The sequence below is a fragment of the Helicoverpa zea genome, chromosome 5, assembly GCF_022581195.2.
Source record: "Helicoverpa zea isolate HzStark_Cry1AcR chromosome 5, ilHelZeax1.1, whole genome shotgun sequence".
NCBI classification, from domain to species: Eukaryota; Metazoa; Arthropoda; class Insecta; order Lepidoptera; family Noctuidae; genus Helicoverpa; species Helicoverpa zea.
The window spans coordinates 3,907,846-3,925,663 of record NC_061456.1 but is presented as its reverse complement, the minus strand read 5'-3'; the positions used below and the strand labels follow the sequence as shown (position 1 = coordinate 3,925,663).

The window sequence follows — 17,818 nt, the reverse complement described above, 5'->3', positions numbered from 1 at the left end:
AATATAAACCGCTGACATAACCTTGTAATAGCGCAGTATAGATTTAGAAAAATATTGTTTACCAAGTTATTTGACACTCAGTTTGGCACAAAATTATAACATTCATTGATTATTGATATAATAATGTTGTTTTAATGCTCCTCAATTGTTAAAACGGTAAACAACCAGCAAAAATATTTTTATCGTAACTGCAACGCCATTGCAAAGTTACGTCGTCAGTTCAATCGCGACGTGTCAGGAACGCATTCTCTGAATGGCCGAACTATAATTAGCAAATACAATAAATTAAACATGTATTTGTTTCATGATAAGGAAGATAGTAGGTATAATGAAGATAGTTTTTACAATTTAATGAGATAAACAAATTGACATGCGCACTAAATATGTAAAAAAAAATTTAAGCTTTTAAAATATGTAAATTATACAATAAAATTAAAAAACAAAAAACGAATAACTAGAAAGTCTTTATATAAGTAGCATCTTATGCCTTTTGATAGTTCATTAAAATAAGTCCATACCTCTGGGCCAACTTTAAAAAATCTGTGCTAGATAGCCTATCTATCTAGGAAGGCTATAATGTCAAATTTTATCCAAGTCTGCGAGGTAGTTACCATGGGACGCGGTGGAACAATGGATCAAATGGATTGGAAATGGCAACAATATCAAATTTTAGAATGCTGTATTTCTTCCACATTCCGACTTACATCCTAGAGGTTTTCTGTACTAAATAAAATAAGTACCATTGTAAACTAAACTTACCTTAATAGATCCTTCTCTAGCCTTCTTATAGAGGCCTTTAGTGTCTCTCTGCTCGCACACTTCGAGTGGGGTGTCGATGAATACTTCGAAGAAAGGCAGGTCGGAGTCTGTGTGAATGCGACGAGCTACTTCTCGATCCTGGTGACAAGATATTGAAAGATTTAGGCTCTAGACTGCAAATCAACTTCAGAACACGACTGCACGCCGACTGTATCCCAACTGCAATCGGACTGCATGACTGTTTTGCAGTTCTATTGCAGTCGTGTCAACTGCATTCAAACTGCCATTGAACTGCAAATTGCAGTTGGATTGCAGTCGACATGCAGTCCGTCTGTCTGGAGCCTAGTTATGAGTCAAGTTATGAAGGAAGTAAAGGAGTTTAAAGTATTTTTATTGAACTCGTGAGTTTTGCAGTATTTTTAAGTCATACAGGATGAGACGAGCATTTGAAGGGTTCTTGCATTATTTGTGGATATAGCAACACTTCGTTTTATTTTCAACTGTCTTCTTATTAAGATGGATGTACATAGAATAAAGAATCCCAAAAGTCTTTCGGGACGAAAAATTAAACATATCCTTGACATTATAAAACAGAAAAAAATGTTGCCAGTTTAATAAATTAAAATGACCCTTAATGACACTATTCGAATCGTTAGTCACTTGCTTTTTTAACGATCTCCTCATAATGTCATTGTACTGTAATCAAAACTAGAACGATGTTTGTAAACGGTTTGTTTGTTACTAATGTGTTACACTGACTTTTGATCTCATTATAATCAAATTATATAAGGTACTTACTACAGCTCTGTAGAGTGGTAGGTATACTTAATCTAGACATTTATGGCCCTACTACAAAAATTTAAAAGCCTGTTTTACACTTGTCTAAAAAAATTTGGCTGCAAAATGAATCATATGTCAACGTCATAATTTGACATTTTTTTAGACAAGGCTTAAACTGACGTTTAAAAGTTTTTGTGGTAAGATGGTTTTGGTCTTACTACAAAAACTTAAACCTGTGTCAAACACTTGTCTAAAAAAATTGTGGCTGCAAAATGGACCTTATTTTAACGTCTTAAATCTGTATTTTTTTAGACAAGTGTTAAATAATTGTTTAAATGTTTTTGTGGTACGACGGTTAATGTAACATGAATATGTAGTTATTAAAATGTATGTTTTTTAATAATGTGTTGTGTCTTGAGTTTTTCCTGGGTAGACACTTAAAAGCATTGTGTTTGTATTCATTTATTTTTCCCAAAACATTTAACAATCACTCCCAAATTATATTTTCCCATAATAATTACATGATATTCTTATTGAAAAATAAAATAAAGTTTGTAACTGAAAACAATGCATTTGCGTCACTCAACATACCCGTTTATCATCTGAAGTTAGAAAATAATGGTCATTAAAATAAATTAGGGTATCAAACAATCAGCATTTTATCAAAATTAAAATCGTTATAGTTCGGCCGTTCAGAGAATGCGTTCCTGACACCTGTCAGTTAGTCACGACTAGTGATGGGCACAACATAACACTGAGTTCGTTACCGTTCCTCCAAAATGAACCGCCAAATTATTTTAAGATTATTTTCGTTTTAAATTGGCGGAATCATTTACATTTTTATTTTAGTTATTTAAGTGGAAACCAAAAAAAGGTAATATTCATATAATAAAATTGTTTTATTTATTCTTTGTTACAAAGTTACAATTTCTATGCAATAAAGTAAGTACATTGAATTGAATGTGCGTACAGAATATTAATCAGACTCCGATTCGCTTGAGGAGGTGGTGTCTTCATCATCATCTTCCCCTACATGTATAATTATATTATTATCAATAACAGAATCAATCCTGATATCTCGGTCAAAATGTTCCAAAATCAGGTTTTTAGTCTTCTCAACAACCCTTGCCCAGTCATCTCTTGTGACTTCCCCGCAGGCTTCTTTTAATAGGGTCATCATCTTTTTCGGGCTGAATGGCGGGGAAGTATTGTGGCGGGCGGCGTAACCTTTTATTTGAGCCCAGATTAGCTCGATCGCGTTATATTGGCAATGATACGGTGGAATTCTTAGAACGCGATGACCGTACTCCAGAGCCAGTTCATCGATTTCGTATCGCACATTTGCCGCTTTATTTTCTTTATACTTCGGCCGTTCAGAGAATGCGTTCCTGACACCTATCAGTTAGTCACGACTAGTGATGGGCACAACATAACACTGAGTTCGTTACCGTTCCTTCAAAATGAACCGCCGCATTATTTTAAGATTATTTTCATTTTAAATTGGCGGAATCATTTGTTTTATATTTTAGTTATTTAAGTGGAAACCAAAAAAAGGTAATATTCATATAATAAAATTGTTTTATTTATTCTTTGTTACAAGTACATTGAATTGAATGTGCGAACAGAATATTAATCAGACTCCGATTTGCTTGAGGAGGTGGTGTCTTCATCATCATCTTCGCCTACATGTATAATTATATTATTATCAATAACAGAATCAATCCTGATATCTCGGTCTAACAAAAGCCGGGTAATCAAATAAAAACAGATCGAAAACACTTGAAAAACGTAGTCTATGCGCACGAAACGACAACGGACGACTGTTTTAGCGTCACAAAATGGCGGCCCATAACGCCATTTGGGGTTACCATTTTTAATCTAAGTATAAAAATGCGGTTTGGTCATAGTTTTATTTTTATTTTTCATAAAAGTTATAATTAAGTCTTATAGTCCATTATTTTCCAATTCTTAAAAAGAAAATCAAAACGTATTATTTTATATTATAACTGTATAAGAACAGATTACGATACTTGCCTGTTATTTTTAGCACAGCACTACAAAATATAAACCGCTGACATAACCTTGTAATAGCGCAGTATAGATTTAGAAAAATATTGTTTACCAAGTTATTTGACACTCAGTTTGGCACAAAATTATAACATTCATTGATTATTGATATAATAATGTTGTTTTAATGCTCCTCAATTGTTAAAACGGTAAACAACCAGCAAAAATATTTTTATCGTAACTGCAACGCCATTGCAAAGTTACGTCGTCAGTTCAATCGCGACGTGTCAGGAACGCATTCTCTGAATGGCCGAACTATAACTAATTTAATTAGCTCTGCTTTTAGCATCTGCATATTTGCGTCAATGCCTTTTGCTTGTAACCAAGCCACCATTTCTTCTTTTTTATTAGCTTGGGTAGGGGGTTTCTGTATTTGAACCGAGTGATAGGAGGCATTATCCATGAATATTACAGAAGGCTCTGCTAGGCTGGGCAAAAGCACGTTCTGGAACCACTCTTTAAATGTAGTGGCATTCATTTCCTCGTGGTAGTCATTTGTGGTTTTTGATTGAAATGCCAGTAACGCGTTCTCCACAAAGCCGTATTTTGCAGAACCTGCGTGGCATATTATCAGACGGGCCCCCTTACCCATTGGTACTTTTGACGTTGACGCTTGTGTATCATCCGTCCAGGAACGGGAAACCGTGTGATTGGCGTTTAGCCATGTCTCGTCAATGAACACGACATTATCCCAGTTATCAATTTTTTTTGCTTCCCTCAAAAAACTTATCCTTTTTAAAATTACGTCGTATCGTTCTAATAAAATTTTTCTTTTGTCTGTTTTTTTATACGAAAAACCTATATCTTTTAAGATTTTGGTTAAAGCAGTTTTACCCCCCCTAAACAGTCCAGCTTCTCTTAAGGATGCCAAAAGCTTCTTCCTGTTGAGATATTCATTTCTGGAATAGTAACCATATATATGATTTCTGATTGCATCGGCGTCAAAGGTGTCAATATCTGTCACGGGTTTAGTTCTACGTTTCTTCTTCGGAGTACGTAAAATATTATCTTCCATGCCAGTCGAGCCGAACTTTTCTTTATTAATATTTGTTATCGTTCGTTTGCTAACTCCAAGCGCCTGAGAGACGCGTTCTTGTACTTGTTCGACAGGTATCAGGGGTCCGCAATTTTGCCGCTCCCGCTCAAAGTAATCTTGCAGCTTGATGATTAACTCACGGGCTCCACTTTTCAATGTTTGTCCACGTTTAGGCATTATTATGCACCAAAAGTAAAAAGAACGCAATAAAAAACACAATCGAAGTCCTATTTAGCGCCGATGTCAGTTTGAAAAGCAGAAACAGTCTTAAGGAGATGAGTTACGCACGAAGAATTTATGTCGACTAATTTATTTATACGGGCGGCGCCCTATTTATATGTGTACGCCTGCGACAACGAAAATCTGATTTTGAAAATTTAAAATTTTGAATTTGACATTTGAACTTCATTGTATTTTTCTTCATGACTATTGAAGGTTGCGAGTCGAAAAGGTTGTATGCGTTTCATGTCGCTACAAGTCCATTAAACATAAGCCGGATAATCAAATAAAAACCATAGACATAATATAGTAAACAGGACTGCGCACATATTATACTACTTACTTATTGGTGTCTATGAGATTAAGCTATGTGAGACAAATCCGAATTTGCTAAGATTATTAAACACAGATTGGTATTGAAGTTTTAACTTACGCAGTTTGTTACCTTAAGATACTAATATAAGCTTTTAATAATTAGCTGAAATTAGCTGTATTAAATTCATAAAAGTTATCTTATAGTCCATTATTTTCAAATTTTAAAAAAGAAAAACAAATCTTTTATTTTATAATATAAGTATAACTGTAAAAGAACTGATTACGATACTTGCCTGTTATTTTTAGCACAGCACTACAAATATAAAGCGCTGACATAACCTTGTAATTGCGCAGTATAGATTTAGAAAAATATTGTTTACCAAGTTATTTGACACTCAGTTTGGACCAAAATTATAACATTCATTGATTATTGATATAATAATGTTGTTTTAAATTTATTTCATCAATTGTTAAAACGGTAAACAATCAGCAAAAAATTTTTATCGTAACTGCAACGCCATTACAAAGTTACGTCGTCAGTTCAATCGCGATGTGTCAGGAACGCATTCTCTGAACGGCCGAACTATAAAATGTATGTATGAATGAAAATGTACCCGATTAAATTGAATTACATTACATCGAAAGTGTAAGCCAAGCCTATACATACATAATAATTTATAATTTAGTTTTATTTTTTAACAATACATGTCATGAGAGATTTTACTTTCTTGTTCACATTGTTATTCAAAGTAAAGCAACCGATTGTTTTTCTTCTATTGTTTTCCAGTCCATTATACACAGAAATTATTTTAACATCTTCGAAGCTTAGAATCGTTCTCTCATAAGCAGGTCAACAGTGTCAAATAAATGATTGAAATCTGTGTGTTCCACAATTAATCATGTTTTAACCATGTCTCCGAGGATCCAACACGACCTAAATGTCATTGAACTGAAGATAAATGACCGACAATTAAAGATTACATGAGTACAAAACATTCGTATACATTGCCACTTCGAAGAAGTACAATATGTAACTATGCTATTGAGAAATACTAAAACCTTCATTACGAAAATAATAATAATTAGTACTCATCATCTGCCTAGCTATCCTTATCACAACTATATCGGGGTCGGCTTCCAGTCTAACCGGATGCGACTGAGTACCAGTGTTTTACTAAGAGCGACTGCCTATCTGACCTCCTCAACCCAATTAACCAGGCTACCACAAGGTAAGACTGGTTATCAGACTTACTGGCTCCTTACTACCCGTAACGACTGATAAGTAAGTTCAAATGACAACCGAAATAATTAGTGCTGTATGATTTAACTTCAGGATTCCACATAACGGTCGAAATTATTAAACTGTCTCCTTGCATGACTACAGAGTCCTCATCGGCCTCATTAGACCTTAAACATTGTCACATGCCAGGTGATTGATCACAGCAATTACAAATTGATCAATATGACCAGTACCTTCGAATTTTTCAGACCGAAAATGGATGACTCATAGCACTAGGACATTACGGAAAGGCACTATTCTATTGGACAGTCAATTTCACGTCATACTTGTATTCAGAACTTGCTCAATGAAAGTGCCTTTAAATTGTCTTAAATGCTTGGACAATTTAACCAATAGAGACGTGTGCTCAAGCCGTTTCTAAGTTCAAATCCTTACCTCTGCGAAGGGTGATACGAAACTGCATAGACACACCACACCACTGTCAGCAAAGAGTTTGGCAACCTCTGCCACTCGCCTAATATTTTCTTCTCGATCCTCCTTGGTGAAACCGAGATTTTTGTTCAGACCTGTCCTGATGTTGTCACCGTCTAAGCCATATGCTGGGATACCTGAGAGAAAAATATATTTATTAGCTAGGCAGTAAAGCTATTTGAACTTTGATGGATTTCCAGTTATTTTTTATAAGCTGTTCCCTGCATTTTTATCTGCATCCAAGAGGAAGTACTTCCCTAACCTGGTTAAAAACCTTAGTTACTCATTGTTATAGCAGTTACCTGCCAGTGAAATTCCCGTCAAAATCGGTTCAACCATTTCAGAGTTCAGCCGAAGCAAGCAAGCAGAAGAGACATATCCTTGTGCGCATATTTACCTGCATATCAAGTTTGTATCAAAATACCAATAAGGCTCATTAGATACAAAAATGCAGGCATTATTAACGTTGCGAGTTCGACACGACGTTAACCTACCTGTGGAGTGTTAAAACTGGGTCTTCGGCATTTTATGGTATTATCATAGAATGAGTAAATACCATTTAACATAATTGCATATGTATCGAGGTCTATTATGGAATTGTCACGTTTTGTAATGTAGGCTACGGGTAGAAGGTAAGCTAGGTTTTTAACATGCCGTAGACAAATTGTGTTTAAAGAGATTCTCGTACTTAGCGAAGAAATTATGGTTTATATATCAATCTAATAAAAAAAACAGAACAATGAAAGAGGAAAGGTCACAGAATCTTCTGGAGGTACATATTATCATATTAAAAGCTAATAAATACATCTAATATTATAATTTAACTGGTTGCGAATGCAAAACGCAATATTCTTAGAAGATAATATTATTTGCGTTTAGTTGATTGCTTCAAGATTAATGTACTAATTACATAACAAATAATTGATGCAATGCATGATAGGTAAGTTGATAAAGCAAGTGCATTTATACAAATAAGTAACTATTGTTACATACTGGATCAAATAACAGTTTTAAATTACATTTTATTTGGGTCACGACGTTTTACACATGTTATCTATTATGTATTTACCTAGACACTGTTCCAAAAACGTATAAGTTTAAAAGAAAAATAAAAAGTAAATTCTAAGTTCAATTGTTCAACTTTGAGTTGGTTATGTTGTCTTCCCTATGTTGTTAAGCCGTTCCCAACATTTAATATGTCGATTTGCTGATTAGAGATAGAATTTTAACAATAGCCCATACCGGTAATATCAAATTCCTATTTCTAGTAAGCATAACCACAGATACAGATATAATATTGAGAATGGCTCATAATCACATCATGCCTACGTCATTGTAGATTAGACTGCTAATTTTATACAACTATTCGATTAGGACTCGTAATCGCTTGAAGAATGCTTATTTCTATTTTCTGTGAAAATTAGAATTTTTCAACAAGGTAACTAGTAACATTCTAGGTAGTTAGGTTCTTAGAGAATATTATGGAATCTATCTATTGGAGTTTCTATTATTGTTATTCAAATTGTGAACCCAGAAAAAAACATAGCGCCACAAAAATAATATCAACAGTTTCTGGTCGGTTATCAGGAAAAATATTAAAACAATCAATTAATAACATTGACTGATAAGAAACCTTATTACTAAAACTAGATATAGATTAAAATATATTGTCTATATTTTTCAAGATAAGTACAATTGTTTCTAGGTACTTAACAGCCACATGTATACAAGTTGATATGAAAGGGCTATACAAGGATTATAACAAACTCAGTTTTGCCTATGTCTTTTGCTAACTAATGCAAACCTAACTGGTATGTATTCCTATAAATATATGATTCAATTGAAATGTTTGAAAAATAAAGGAAAAACCTAACCGGCCGGTAGGGTAAAAAGATGAGCCTAAAGGTAGGTTCCAATCAATTTGTTTCAAGTACCTATCTAAATACAAAGTCCATACATCGTCGGGTTTACTGAACGATACTAGTAAGTGGCACTTAAATAAAGTGTTAGTTTGTACTAGAAGATAAGCCAAAAGCGAATACACTATGTTTTCCACTAAGATGATTTTTGTCTATATCAATTTGGCACTAAAAAGGGGAGTTCATAAAAGAAAAACAGTGATATTACAAACACCACAGCCCAACTCTGCTGGACGTAGAAGAGCTTTACTCTCTGTTCTTCATTATATTATTGTAATTATAATACTGTATCTAGTAACTAAGACCACGCTCAGATTTTAGGTATGTCACGCATACCTACTCAGCTAGAATCTAGTCTTAGTCTAAAAGTAGTGTGTTATGGAAATGAGCTTAATACTAGAATAAACCAGTCAAACACCACATCAAAGTATCATTTTATAATAGCGATCTTTCTACACTAATATAATAAACAGGAATCATCTTTTTGATTGTTAATCTGAATCTTCAGAACTGTTTTGAACATTTTTCACTCTTAGGAAACTACACTAAGTATCTTCGAGTAAGAAAAGCTTTTATCAGGATACGGGAAGTAGTGTCCACGGGACGCGAATATAGCCGCGAGAAACAGCTAGGATTATACACATATATCTAATTGCTGGATATAAATACCTTTAGATACCAGATAGGCTTCAAGTGCGAAGGCTATGCTAGTCTTGCCGGCACCGCTGAGGCCTGTGAACCATACTGTGCTGCCCCTGAACGCTCTGCTTCCGAGGGCACGGCTCCTCTTGGCTCGAGAGACTTGGTGCTTCTGCTCCACTACATTTGTAGCTACTTGAGCGCACTGGAACAAAATACAGATCAGTTAATTCAAAGTACCTAAGTACCTACGCTAAAAACAGCCCTTTTCGAAGGTCATAATTAGATGAGACAACCATAAAAACGGCCACTCTTCACCACTACCTAAATTCCATTAGTCCTATAAAAGAAGTTTCAGTTTCAGTTGAAGTTTCAGTTTTCAGTAACAAGCGAGATTTAAATATAAGTTTTCAGTTCTTAGGTAAGTATGTGACGTTAAAACAAAGCAACGCATTATCGGCTCTGATCTAACAAGGGTTCTGTTTTTTTCATTAGAAGTACGGAACTCTCGCAACAGACAAGAAATACACCTGTGAGTCTAAAAATAGCACAGGCTATTATTTACTAATTGCACAACCAAAATAGCAAGCAGGAAATTATTATATCTGTGCCATAGTGTCCGATGGTCATTGATCGAAGTGTGATTGGAAACGTAAAGCACAATAAAAATATGACCTCCATAAAGGCCAAACATGTGCCTTAAACACGTTTGTTCGTTTATTCTAATAACAGTAAAGTTTTTTAATCATTGCTAACTTGACTTCCTCTTCCTTGGATGATGCAGTTTCTATGAATGGAATGCAAGGAGGTGCCGCTTTTTTATATTTAAAGAAACCACGAGTAAGGTAAGTTATACATCCTGTTAATATATATACCTACAGGATATAGGGCTCCAGACCATGACGCTAACTTGGGAATTGGGCAGGATATCAAAATATCCCAATTCCCAATTTTGGGAAAAATCTTTTTACAGTACCTACCTGCTTAAAGTGGCTAAGGCTTAAGAAACATGTTTGTTCTTCTTATTTTTTAAGCTACTATAAAATATACTATATAATAAAAAAGAAAAAAAAAACTGTTTTAAACTCATTGTCTTCTATCTATTGTAACAAAAAATTCAATTTTTGCAGACCACGCCTACTATGTTTTAATTTCAGCCTCCATCTGCACAGATTTCATTAAACCATTAACTGTACTAGTAGTAACACTGTACTATAGCAAAATTAACTAAACCAGTGACCCGTGAAGCTCACACGTTCGTGTAAAAAATAATACATGCAAACATTATCGACTACCAACTTCGAAAACAGATTTTTATCACGAACCGCCTACGTTTTATGCATTGTAGTATTTTTTTATTTTAATCAGTCAATATTAGTCTTTTATCAAATTCAATCCGTTTCAGCGATTTTAGCAAAGGTATCAACTTCACGCACTCGGAAAATAATCGCTCTTTATCCATATCTTGATTTCTAATTATAATCAGCTGTTTTAGCAACTTCTGTGACTAAATAGATTGGATTCATACAACTAAATTAGGGAAAGTAGGTTTATGACAGGACCGATAAAAACCATAGGATAAATCAATTTACATAATAAGTAATGCAGTTTATTACATACATTTAGACAGTCATAAAACATCAAGATACAATGTAGTACTTAAATGTATAGAATTAATCATTTCAATTGTGAAGGGCATTTTATTGCGGCCTTGGTCAAGTTATTACTCTAGGTAGGCAGTGCATTCGAAAATAAATGTCAATGTTATAAGCCTACAGTGGTAATGCAGTTCTAGTTTTAGCGTATTTTTTTTACTTCGAAATACTTACTCATTTTTTTGCAGCGGTTGCACACAAAGGGCTTTTAAAACTTGCTGCAGACTTGATTATTTTTCAACTGGAAGATTTTGCAAAATAATATGTACATATGTTTTGTATGCAGATACCAAACATTTACTAGATAATTTAAAATTTGCATTTATAGACATGCCGTACTAACTCATGACCAGTCATGACCATTGCCTCAATATTGGCTTGATTACGAATGCTTAATTCTCATAATAATAACACAGAACAAGAAGGCTACATACATTCAAGTAATCGGTACAACTGCCATATAAAACTTTCACAGTTTTAATAATATGTATCGACATTTTAACTAAAATTATCTACAGTTATTGTTCCGACTGTACCTAGATGTTGTATGAATCTGACAACAAAGTCGTAGACATGACAATATTTTCTAATTTACTTTGAGATAGCTGTCTTGAAATACTATTCTTTCGGTCATACTATTTATCATAAACCCATTACAGGAATTGTCTTGAATGTTCCGCATATTCATTATCATTGATCGGACGCCGAACGTAATAATCAAAGTCGTTTAGTTTAGGGAACATTCGAATAGTACAGTTTCAAAAGCAGCTGAACCAACCTAAGTTTTCAAAACTGCTAAACACCTGTGGTTGATTTTACTTATCAGAACATTCATTTACGTTTTTAAGTTTAGGATGTTAATTAAATTTTTGCGTCTATGTTGTTAAGAAATTATAACTTTACGTTACCACGAACTTTTGAAAATTTTGATTTGGTCAGCTGACCATACTATGATCAATTTTGCTATACGTCTTCATAGTCTGTAAATGGGGCATTGAGAATGGGTCATATAAGTCACTTCAGTGGGGCAATTTCATCAAAAAATGTACTAAAAGAATAAAGCTTTCACCCATCATTGAATACTTATTTAATTGTAGGTATCTCTATTATTGTTTCTTAATTACGCACATTGTGATAAAGTTAAAGAAGTGAAGATAACCTATTGTCCAATTTCTTCACATTGCAATGTCAATATTAAGATATGAAATAATGCATGGTACTGATTTTATCTGGAGGCAGAGACATAATTTATTTTTAATCATTTTAGTGCGGCAAAGAATAAACAAAACACAATTAAAATTATAGTTTAAAAATCATTAACCTTGAAACAAACTTCAACACATCTTTGTAGCTGCCCGACTTTAAATGGGCCACTATAGTGAGAATTAAACCGCATCAAAATTGGGTCCTTTTAAGGATCCTTTGCAATTTAGTGCCATATTTGCGCCGGAACAGAAGTTATTTTGATCTATCCGGCATCAGATCAAAACCAATAGGCATTCCTCTTATAATTTTAATTGCGATACGTTTTAAGAAGACCTTCGAATAACGCATGACTGACACTAGTAGGTAGCTAGCCCCACCGACTAGTATACGAACCCGCGCGAGAAATGTGGAGAAAGTCGAATGTTTACGTAAATCCACAATACCGGCAACGTAACAGTGATATAATGCTAAACAACTGTATACTATAAAGCAGTGTATAAACAACAGAACAAGTTATTTTAATTAAGTCAAAAGACAGGTCAGAGGCTTCTTGAATGAGCACTTTCATCTGCCTACTGGCCAAGAAACAATTAATTCTAGCAGCATTAGCGCTCAAGTCTCAAGTAGAATCTCTTAATATTTAATCTTCATTAAATGATTACTTTGATCTGGGAAGGAGGATATATCTAGGATTATCCATAACATAATGGAAAACCGCGGTAACATTGTCCGTTGTTGTAAAACAAACATTAACATTGCAAAGTAGGAGTATATCGGAGTACGTCCAATCTAATCATGAAATAATCTGTTATCAAACTAACCATGTACCCTGTTTTGTAATACACGTGGGGAAAAGTATCTGACAGCATGCTTCATGCAAATGCTTAGTAAAACTATTGTTACCACATGCTTACATCACTTTAATGATTCTATTGCACTTTTTACGACAAAATCGCACAAAATTTTATTTAATTAATTTTTTTTAAATTTTTTTTTAAGAGGCACCCAAAACACAATACGTTCGACAGAGAAGTCTGATGACGGGACGTTCGTAAAATAATATAAATTAATAGCTTTAAAATGAGTTGAGTAGTCAAAAATAAAAATCAACTAAGTTTTGTATATACTCGTTGATGTTACAAATTTTATCAATGTTCGTTGATAAGTAAAACAGATATTTTTGTTTGAATATCATTTTAAGAGGTAAGTTTTTTTTTTTTTGTATCGAGAAAATTTTTCGGGAACGTGTTTTGAAGTTAACAGGGTTCTCAGAAATATGTTCAAGATTAATATATATTTTTTTCGCCGTCAAAAACTGTATATATTTGGCAAAACATTTTTTTGAGACAAGCCCATTTGGGTGCTGTCCGCGCCTTAATAGCACATTAAAAAAAAATACCTAGTACCTACATGGCTACTACTACAGTGTATTAATTCTTCTATAGTTTACTAACTTTTGTTAATTGTTATAATTCTTTTAAGGTTACATATATTATTTCTGTAAATAAGTAGTTTTATATTTTTGTCGTAAATAAATGTAGAGTTTGTGTATATTATGTACAATATTGAAACATTCGCAGTTTACTTCCTAAACTGGGTTAAAAATGCTTTATAATTACCGCGTACAAAACCTACCTATCTCATAATTGGTGAGGCCATATCCATTCGAGGTTCGTCCCTCGGAAAAATATTAGTAAACACTTTGGAAATGGGAAATCATCAGAGTTTAGGGTAGGGACTGTCAGACTTTTACTCACTCAAACACACAATTTGAATTACAATCTAAATTAAATACACATGAGGCGAGTAAATAAATAATTCTCATGTTATTGAATGAACGGCTTTGTTTAGAATTCCCTGAATAGAAGTATAGACAGGCGTTTCCACGAAACAAACCTGATACGGATGAAATACTAAGATGCCTAATATTTACGTTGTAAACCAACACTATGCTGAAAATAGACTATAGTACCTACTGTAATTTAATATGTATAGACCATCCGATTTATCATCCTTTGACTTCTAAATTAAGGGGAAAAAACTTCGTTTTAATTACAATAATATATATTAGAATGATTGTAAACTATATAAGAATGATTAAGTAAGTACTTGCACGTTTCTTCTACAATTTATAGGTCCAGTTTGCATAATTATGACGCAAGATCATTGAAAGTTGCACTTGCACTGGGTGAATTAGTTAGTACGCTAAACTTTTATTGAGGAAAGCAATTACGTTTGTATAAGTAAACAGCCCTTGGGACCAGGGTCAGTATGTTGGACTAATGGTAAGTACAATAAGCCCTACAACTGGTCCTTATCTCCTAAACCATACAGATAGAATTGTGTTGCTGGGGAGTTTGCTCCACCACTTCTTCTTCCCAGCAAAAACACATAGGAAGTGGTGAAGGGCGGGCGTTTTGGGGGCTGTCTTTTGTAGATTTGGCGTTCAAAAGGTGCTGATTTTCAGCCTACTTTGAATAAATGACTTTGGATTTTGAAAACAATTAGACAAAAGCACCAATTTCATACCACGGTAGAAAACATAAAATTCTTACGAAATGTAGTTTTGCGGAGAGTATCCTATAATAAATGTGACTTAAGCAGCCAGTTAACACAGCGGATGCATCTTATTGGCTTACTGGACCCTTCCGCGTAAGAACTGATTGCGTTTAATAACAGTCTCTGCAGTTCTGAACGAAAAGTAAATGTGTAGGAAGAAAGTAACTATCTTTTTGAAGGCGCGAAAGCAATAGCAACAGCATGATATAATGTCAATGGACTGTCAAAAAACTGGAGTTTAAAACTCGAGTTTTGACCGCACAAACTTTTTAAAAGATAATATAGGTAATAAATATCAGTGATGCAACACAATGACATGCATTGAAAAAATAATGAACTTGAAATATTTTTGATAGTCTAGACTTCTAGGTATATTACTTTCGACACCTACGAGTACTTACGACGAAGTATAATTGTGATTATCTAATGACTGTTGTCAGTCGGATAGTATGTAATGTACCTACATAAATGTGTAGATAAAAGTATTCCGTAGTAAAAATGTTATCTTAATCCATCAAAACAGTCGGTACTCTGTCAGTCGAAGTTACGTATTGACGCATATCGACCTTTGAAAAGTTCGATTTCCTAGAAACTTATCGATGATTAATTTTTGAACGAATATCTTATAATTATCTAATATCATCATTTACCTACTATGGGTAATATTAAAGATATCGCGTAGTTTTAGCATCTAGTAATCTTTACTTAATTGCGAACAATGATGACCCGTCACCAAATTAATTGGAAATAGAAAATTACTGTGATAAATAATTATGATTAAACTGGACGATTCCATTTTTGAGTCATTTTTATTATGATTCACATTATTTATTTAGTTGGTGGAAACCATTACATAATTAATTAAAAATAACAAACGCGCAGAACGTTGCAGAACGAACTTTCAAAATGAGACAAAATTATTCGGCTGACTGTACTTACGTGGTATAATTTCCTTCATAATATATTTTTTCATGAGATAATTTTGTACTTGGAATATAAGATGGCAAAAATTTTAACCTTAATAGGATACGTAGTCGCGAAAGTAAAAATACCGGATAGAAAGTTGATATAAAAACTTTTGATGAATCAAACTTATACGGAGAAAGCATTTATCCACACAATATTATGTCATAATTGCGGAAACCATATGCAAATATTTTTAATTAATGATATCCTTCCTGCTAAAACAATTCGTGTCGTTTCTATGCCATGTTACCGACATCTGTAATAATATTTATTTTAGGTTGTAAACAAAACAGCCGCAATAAATTTTCCTATCGAATTACTTCCAGACGGGCACTTAAAATTTCGTTATGTATAACTTATTTTATCTCAGTTTTGAATTAAGTTAGAAATCACAAAAATAAATATTATTCTTTCTAAAGCAATAAAGTTAAACCACTAACCGTTCTCTTAGGTCCATTGCCCCATTGAGCGATATTATATTTTTCAAAAACATCTGTAACTTTCTTGTTCCTTTGTTCCAAACTCATAATTGTATAGAAAAAAACAACTGTCAAATAAAACTTCCCGCCAAAATTGAACGGTTGCGTTCGAAATAATTCGAATAAGCAATGAACGCAACAGCACGCACGGCCCTCGCGCTGTTGAACACAAGACTGGCGCGCTCACTGAATGATACTGTATTTTAAATTGCTTGCTAGTAAATAATGGCCTGTAGTAGTTTATTGAACGACAGAACAGTTGCACCGCATTTTAGCCTTGTTAGAAAATGATTGTTGTATATCCGGAAAATAAGTATTTTTTGCTCTTGAACGTTTAACTTATTTTTCGCATTACTGGTCGTGCCTGTCACTTCAAGGGGTATATATTGGAGCCTTTCAAGATTTCTGAATCCAGTCAGGTACCAATTTTGCAGCAATAAATTCAATTTAAAAAATACATAATGCAGCACTTATTTAATATTCGAAATGAATATTTTATTCAAAATATAAAAATAAATGTCCATAAGAATAAATAATTAAATTGAGGAACAAACTAGTTTCTTTTGGGCTCTAAAAATAATAATTAACTGAATGTGCCTAATGAGAAGCTACACTTGATTGAATGTTATTATTATCGAATAATAAACACTGAATGATGCTTGTTGAGGCAATGACACACAAAGAGAAATACTTTTAAATGTGGTTTTGAATTTAACCACAGAAATAGAAAATCAGTTCGCTGATTGACGACAACCTCTCCAGAGTGGCCAATCGTATATGCCATATCGTAAAGTGACACTTTGAAGTATCGTTGACCTATTCATGGCAATACTTTGGCTTTTCTCTGCCTACAGCAAGCATATTTGTGGGTGGTCGCTTAAAAGCAGATTCTGCTCTAGAATCGTACGTCTCTTGATGTAGTAGAAGCGCAAGCAACTACTTTAAACTGGGTCTCGAGTTAGTTTTCTAGGTCAGGCCTCTGTGTGTAGCTTTGTGGATTTTTAAACACATCAAAAAGTAGACCAAAATCAGGTGTTGTATGTAGATGATAAATTGATAAAAGTTCTTTAGTTTTAGGGGACCGAAAGACTAATTTGAAACTGTCACCACTAAAGATGCTTTATTTTTTTATCTGGGACCTGGATATACGGAATTTGCATTGAAATGAGATGAATCTCGAAACATAGTACTACGGAAAGAATAAGTAGTATCATCTGTGGAAAGCAGAAAGAAATAGATCGCGTAGGTAACAGGTCACCTTACTGAGGTAACTGTGCAAAAGAGACATCGCAGTGATACGTCCGTCTTTTCTAAAGGCGCCTTTATTATAAAGCCATCATGTAACCTGGACCGGCTTATACGCGGAAAAGTACATTAGACCCTTGATATTGTCGATAAAGGTATGTGTTCCAGCGAAAAAATAAGACGGGGATCTAGGCTGAGATATTGTAGTGGTGCATGGATTTGACTTAGCGATGGCTAAAATGTAATAAGCTGCTAAGTGCAGG

The 17,818-nt window shown here is 33.9% G+C and overlaps 1 protein-coding gene across 2 annotated transcripts in view; it reads right to left on the bottom strand.

Moving 5' to 3' along the window:
* The window catches only part of LOC124630395 (bifunctional 3'-phosphoadenosine 5'-phosphosulfate synthase), a 34,226-nt gene that overhangs the window by 11,419 nt on the left and 4,989 nt on the right, over window positions 1–17,818 (bottom strand). The window contains exons 1-4 of one of the 2 annotated variants that reach the window (XM_047164273.1): window positions 16,272–16,474; window positions 9,476–9,650; window positions 6,852–7,024; window positions 760–897 (exon numbers count right to left, since the gene is read on the bottom strand). In XM_047164273.1, the coding sequence (XP_047020229.1) occupies window positions 760–897; window positions 6,852–7,024; window positions 9,476–9,650; window positions 16,272–16,358 (573 nt within the window). In that variant the 5' untranslated portion in view covers window positions 16,359–16,474. Of the gene's footprint in view, window positions 1–759; window positions 898–6,851; window positions 7,025–9,475; window positions 9,651–16,271; window positions 16,475–17,818 lie in introns of those variants that run through there. The other variant, XM_047164274.1, reaches the window with a different exon arrangement.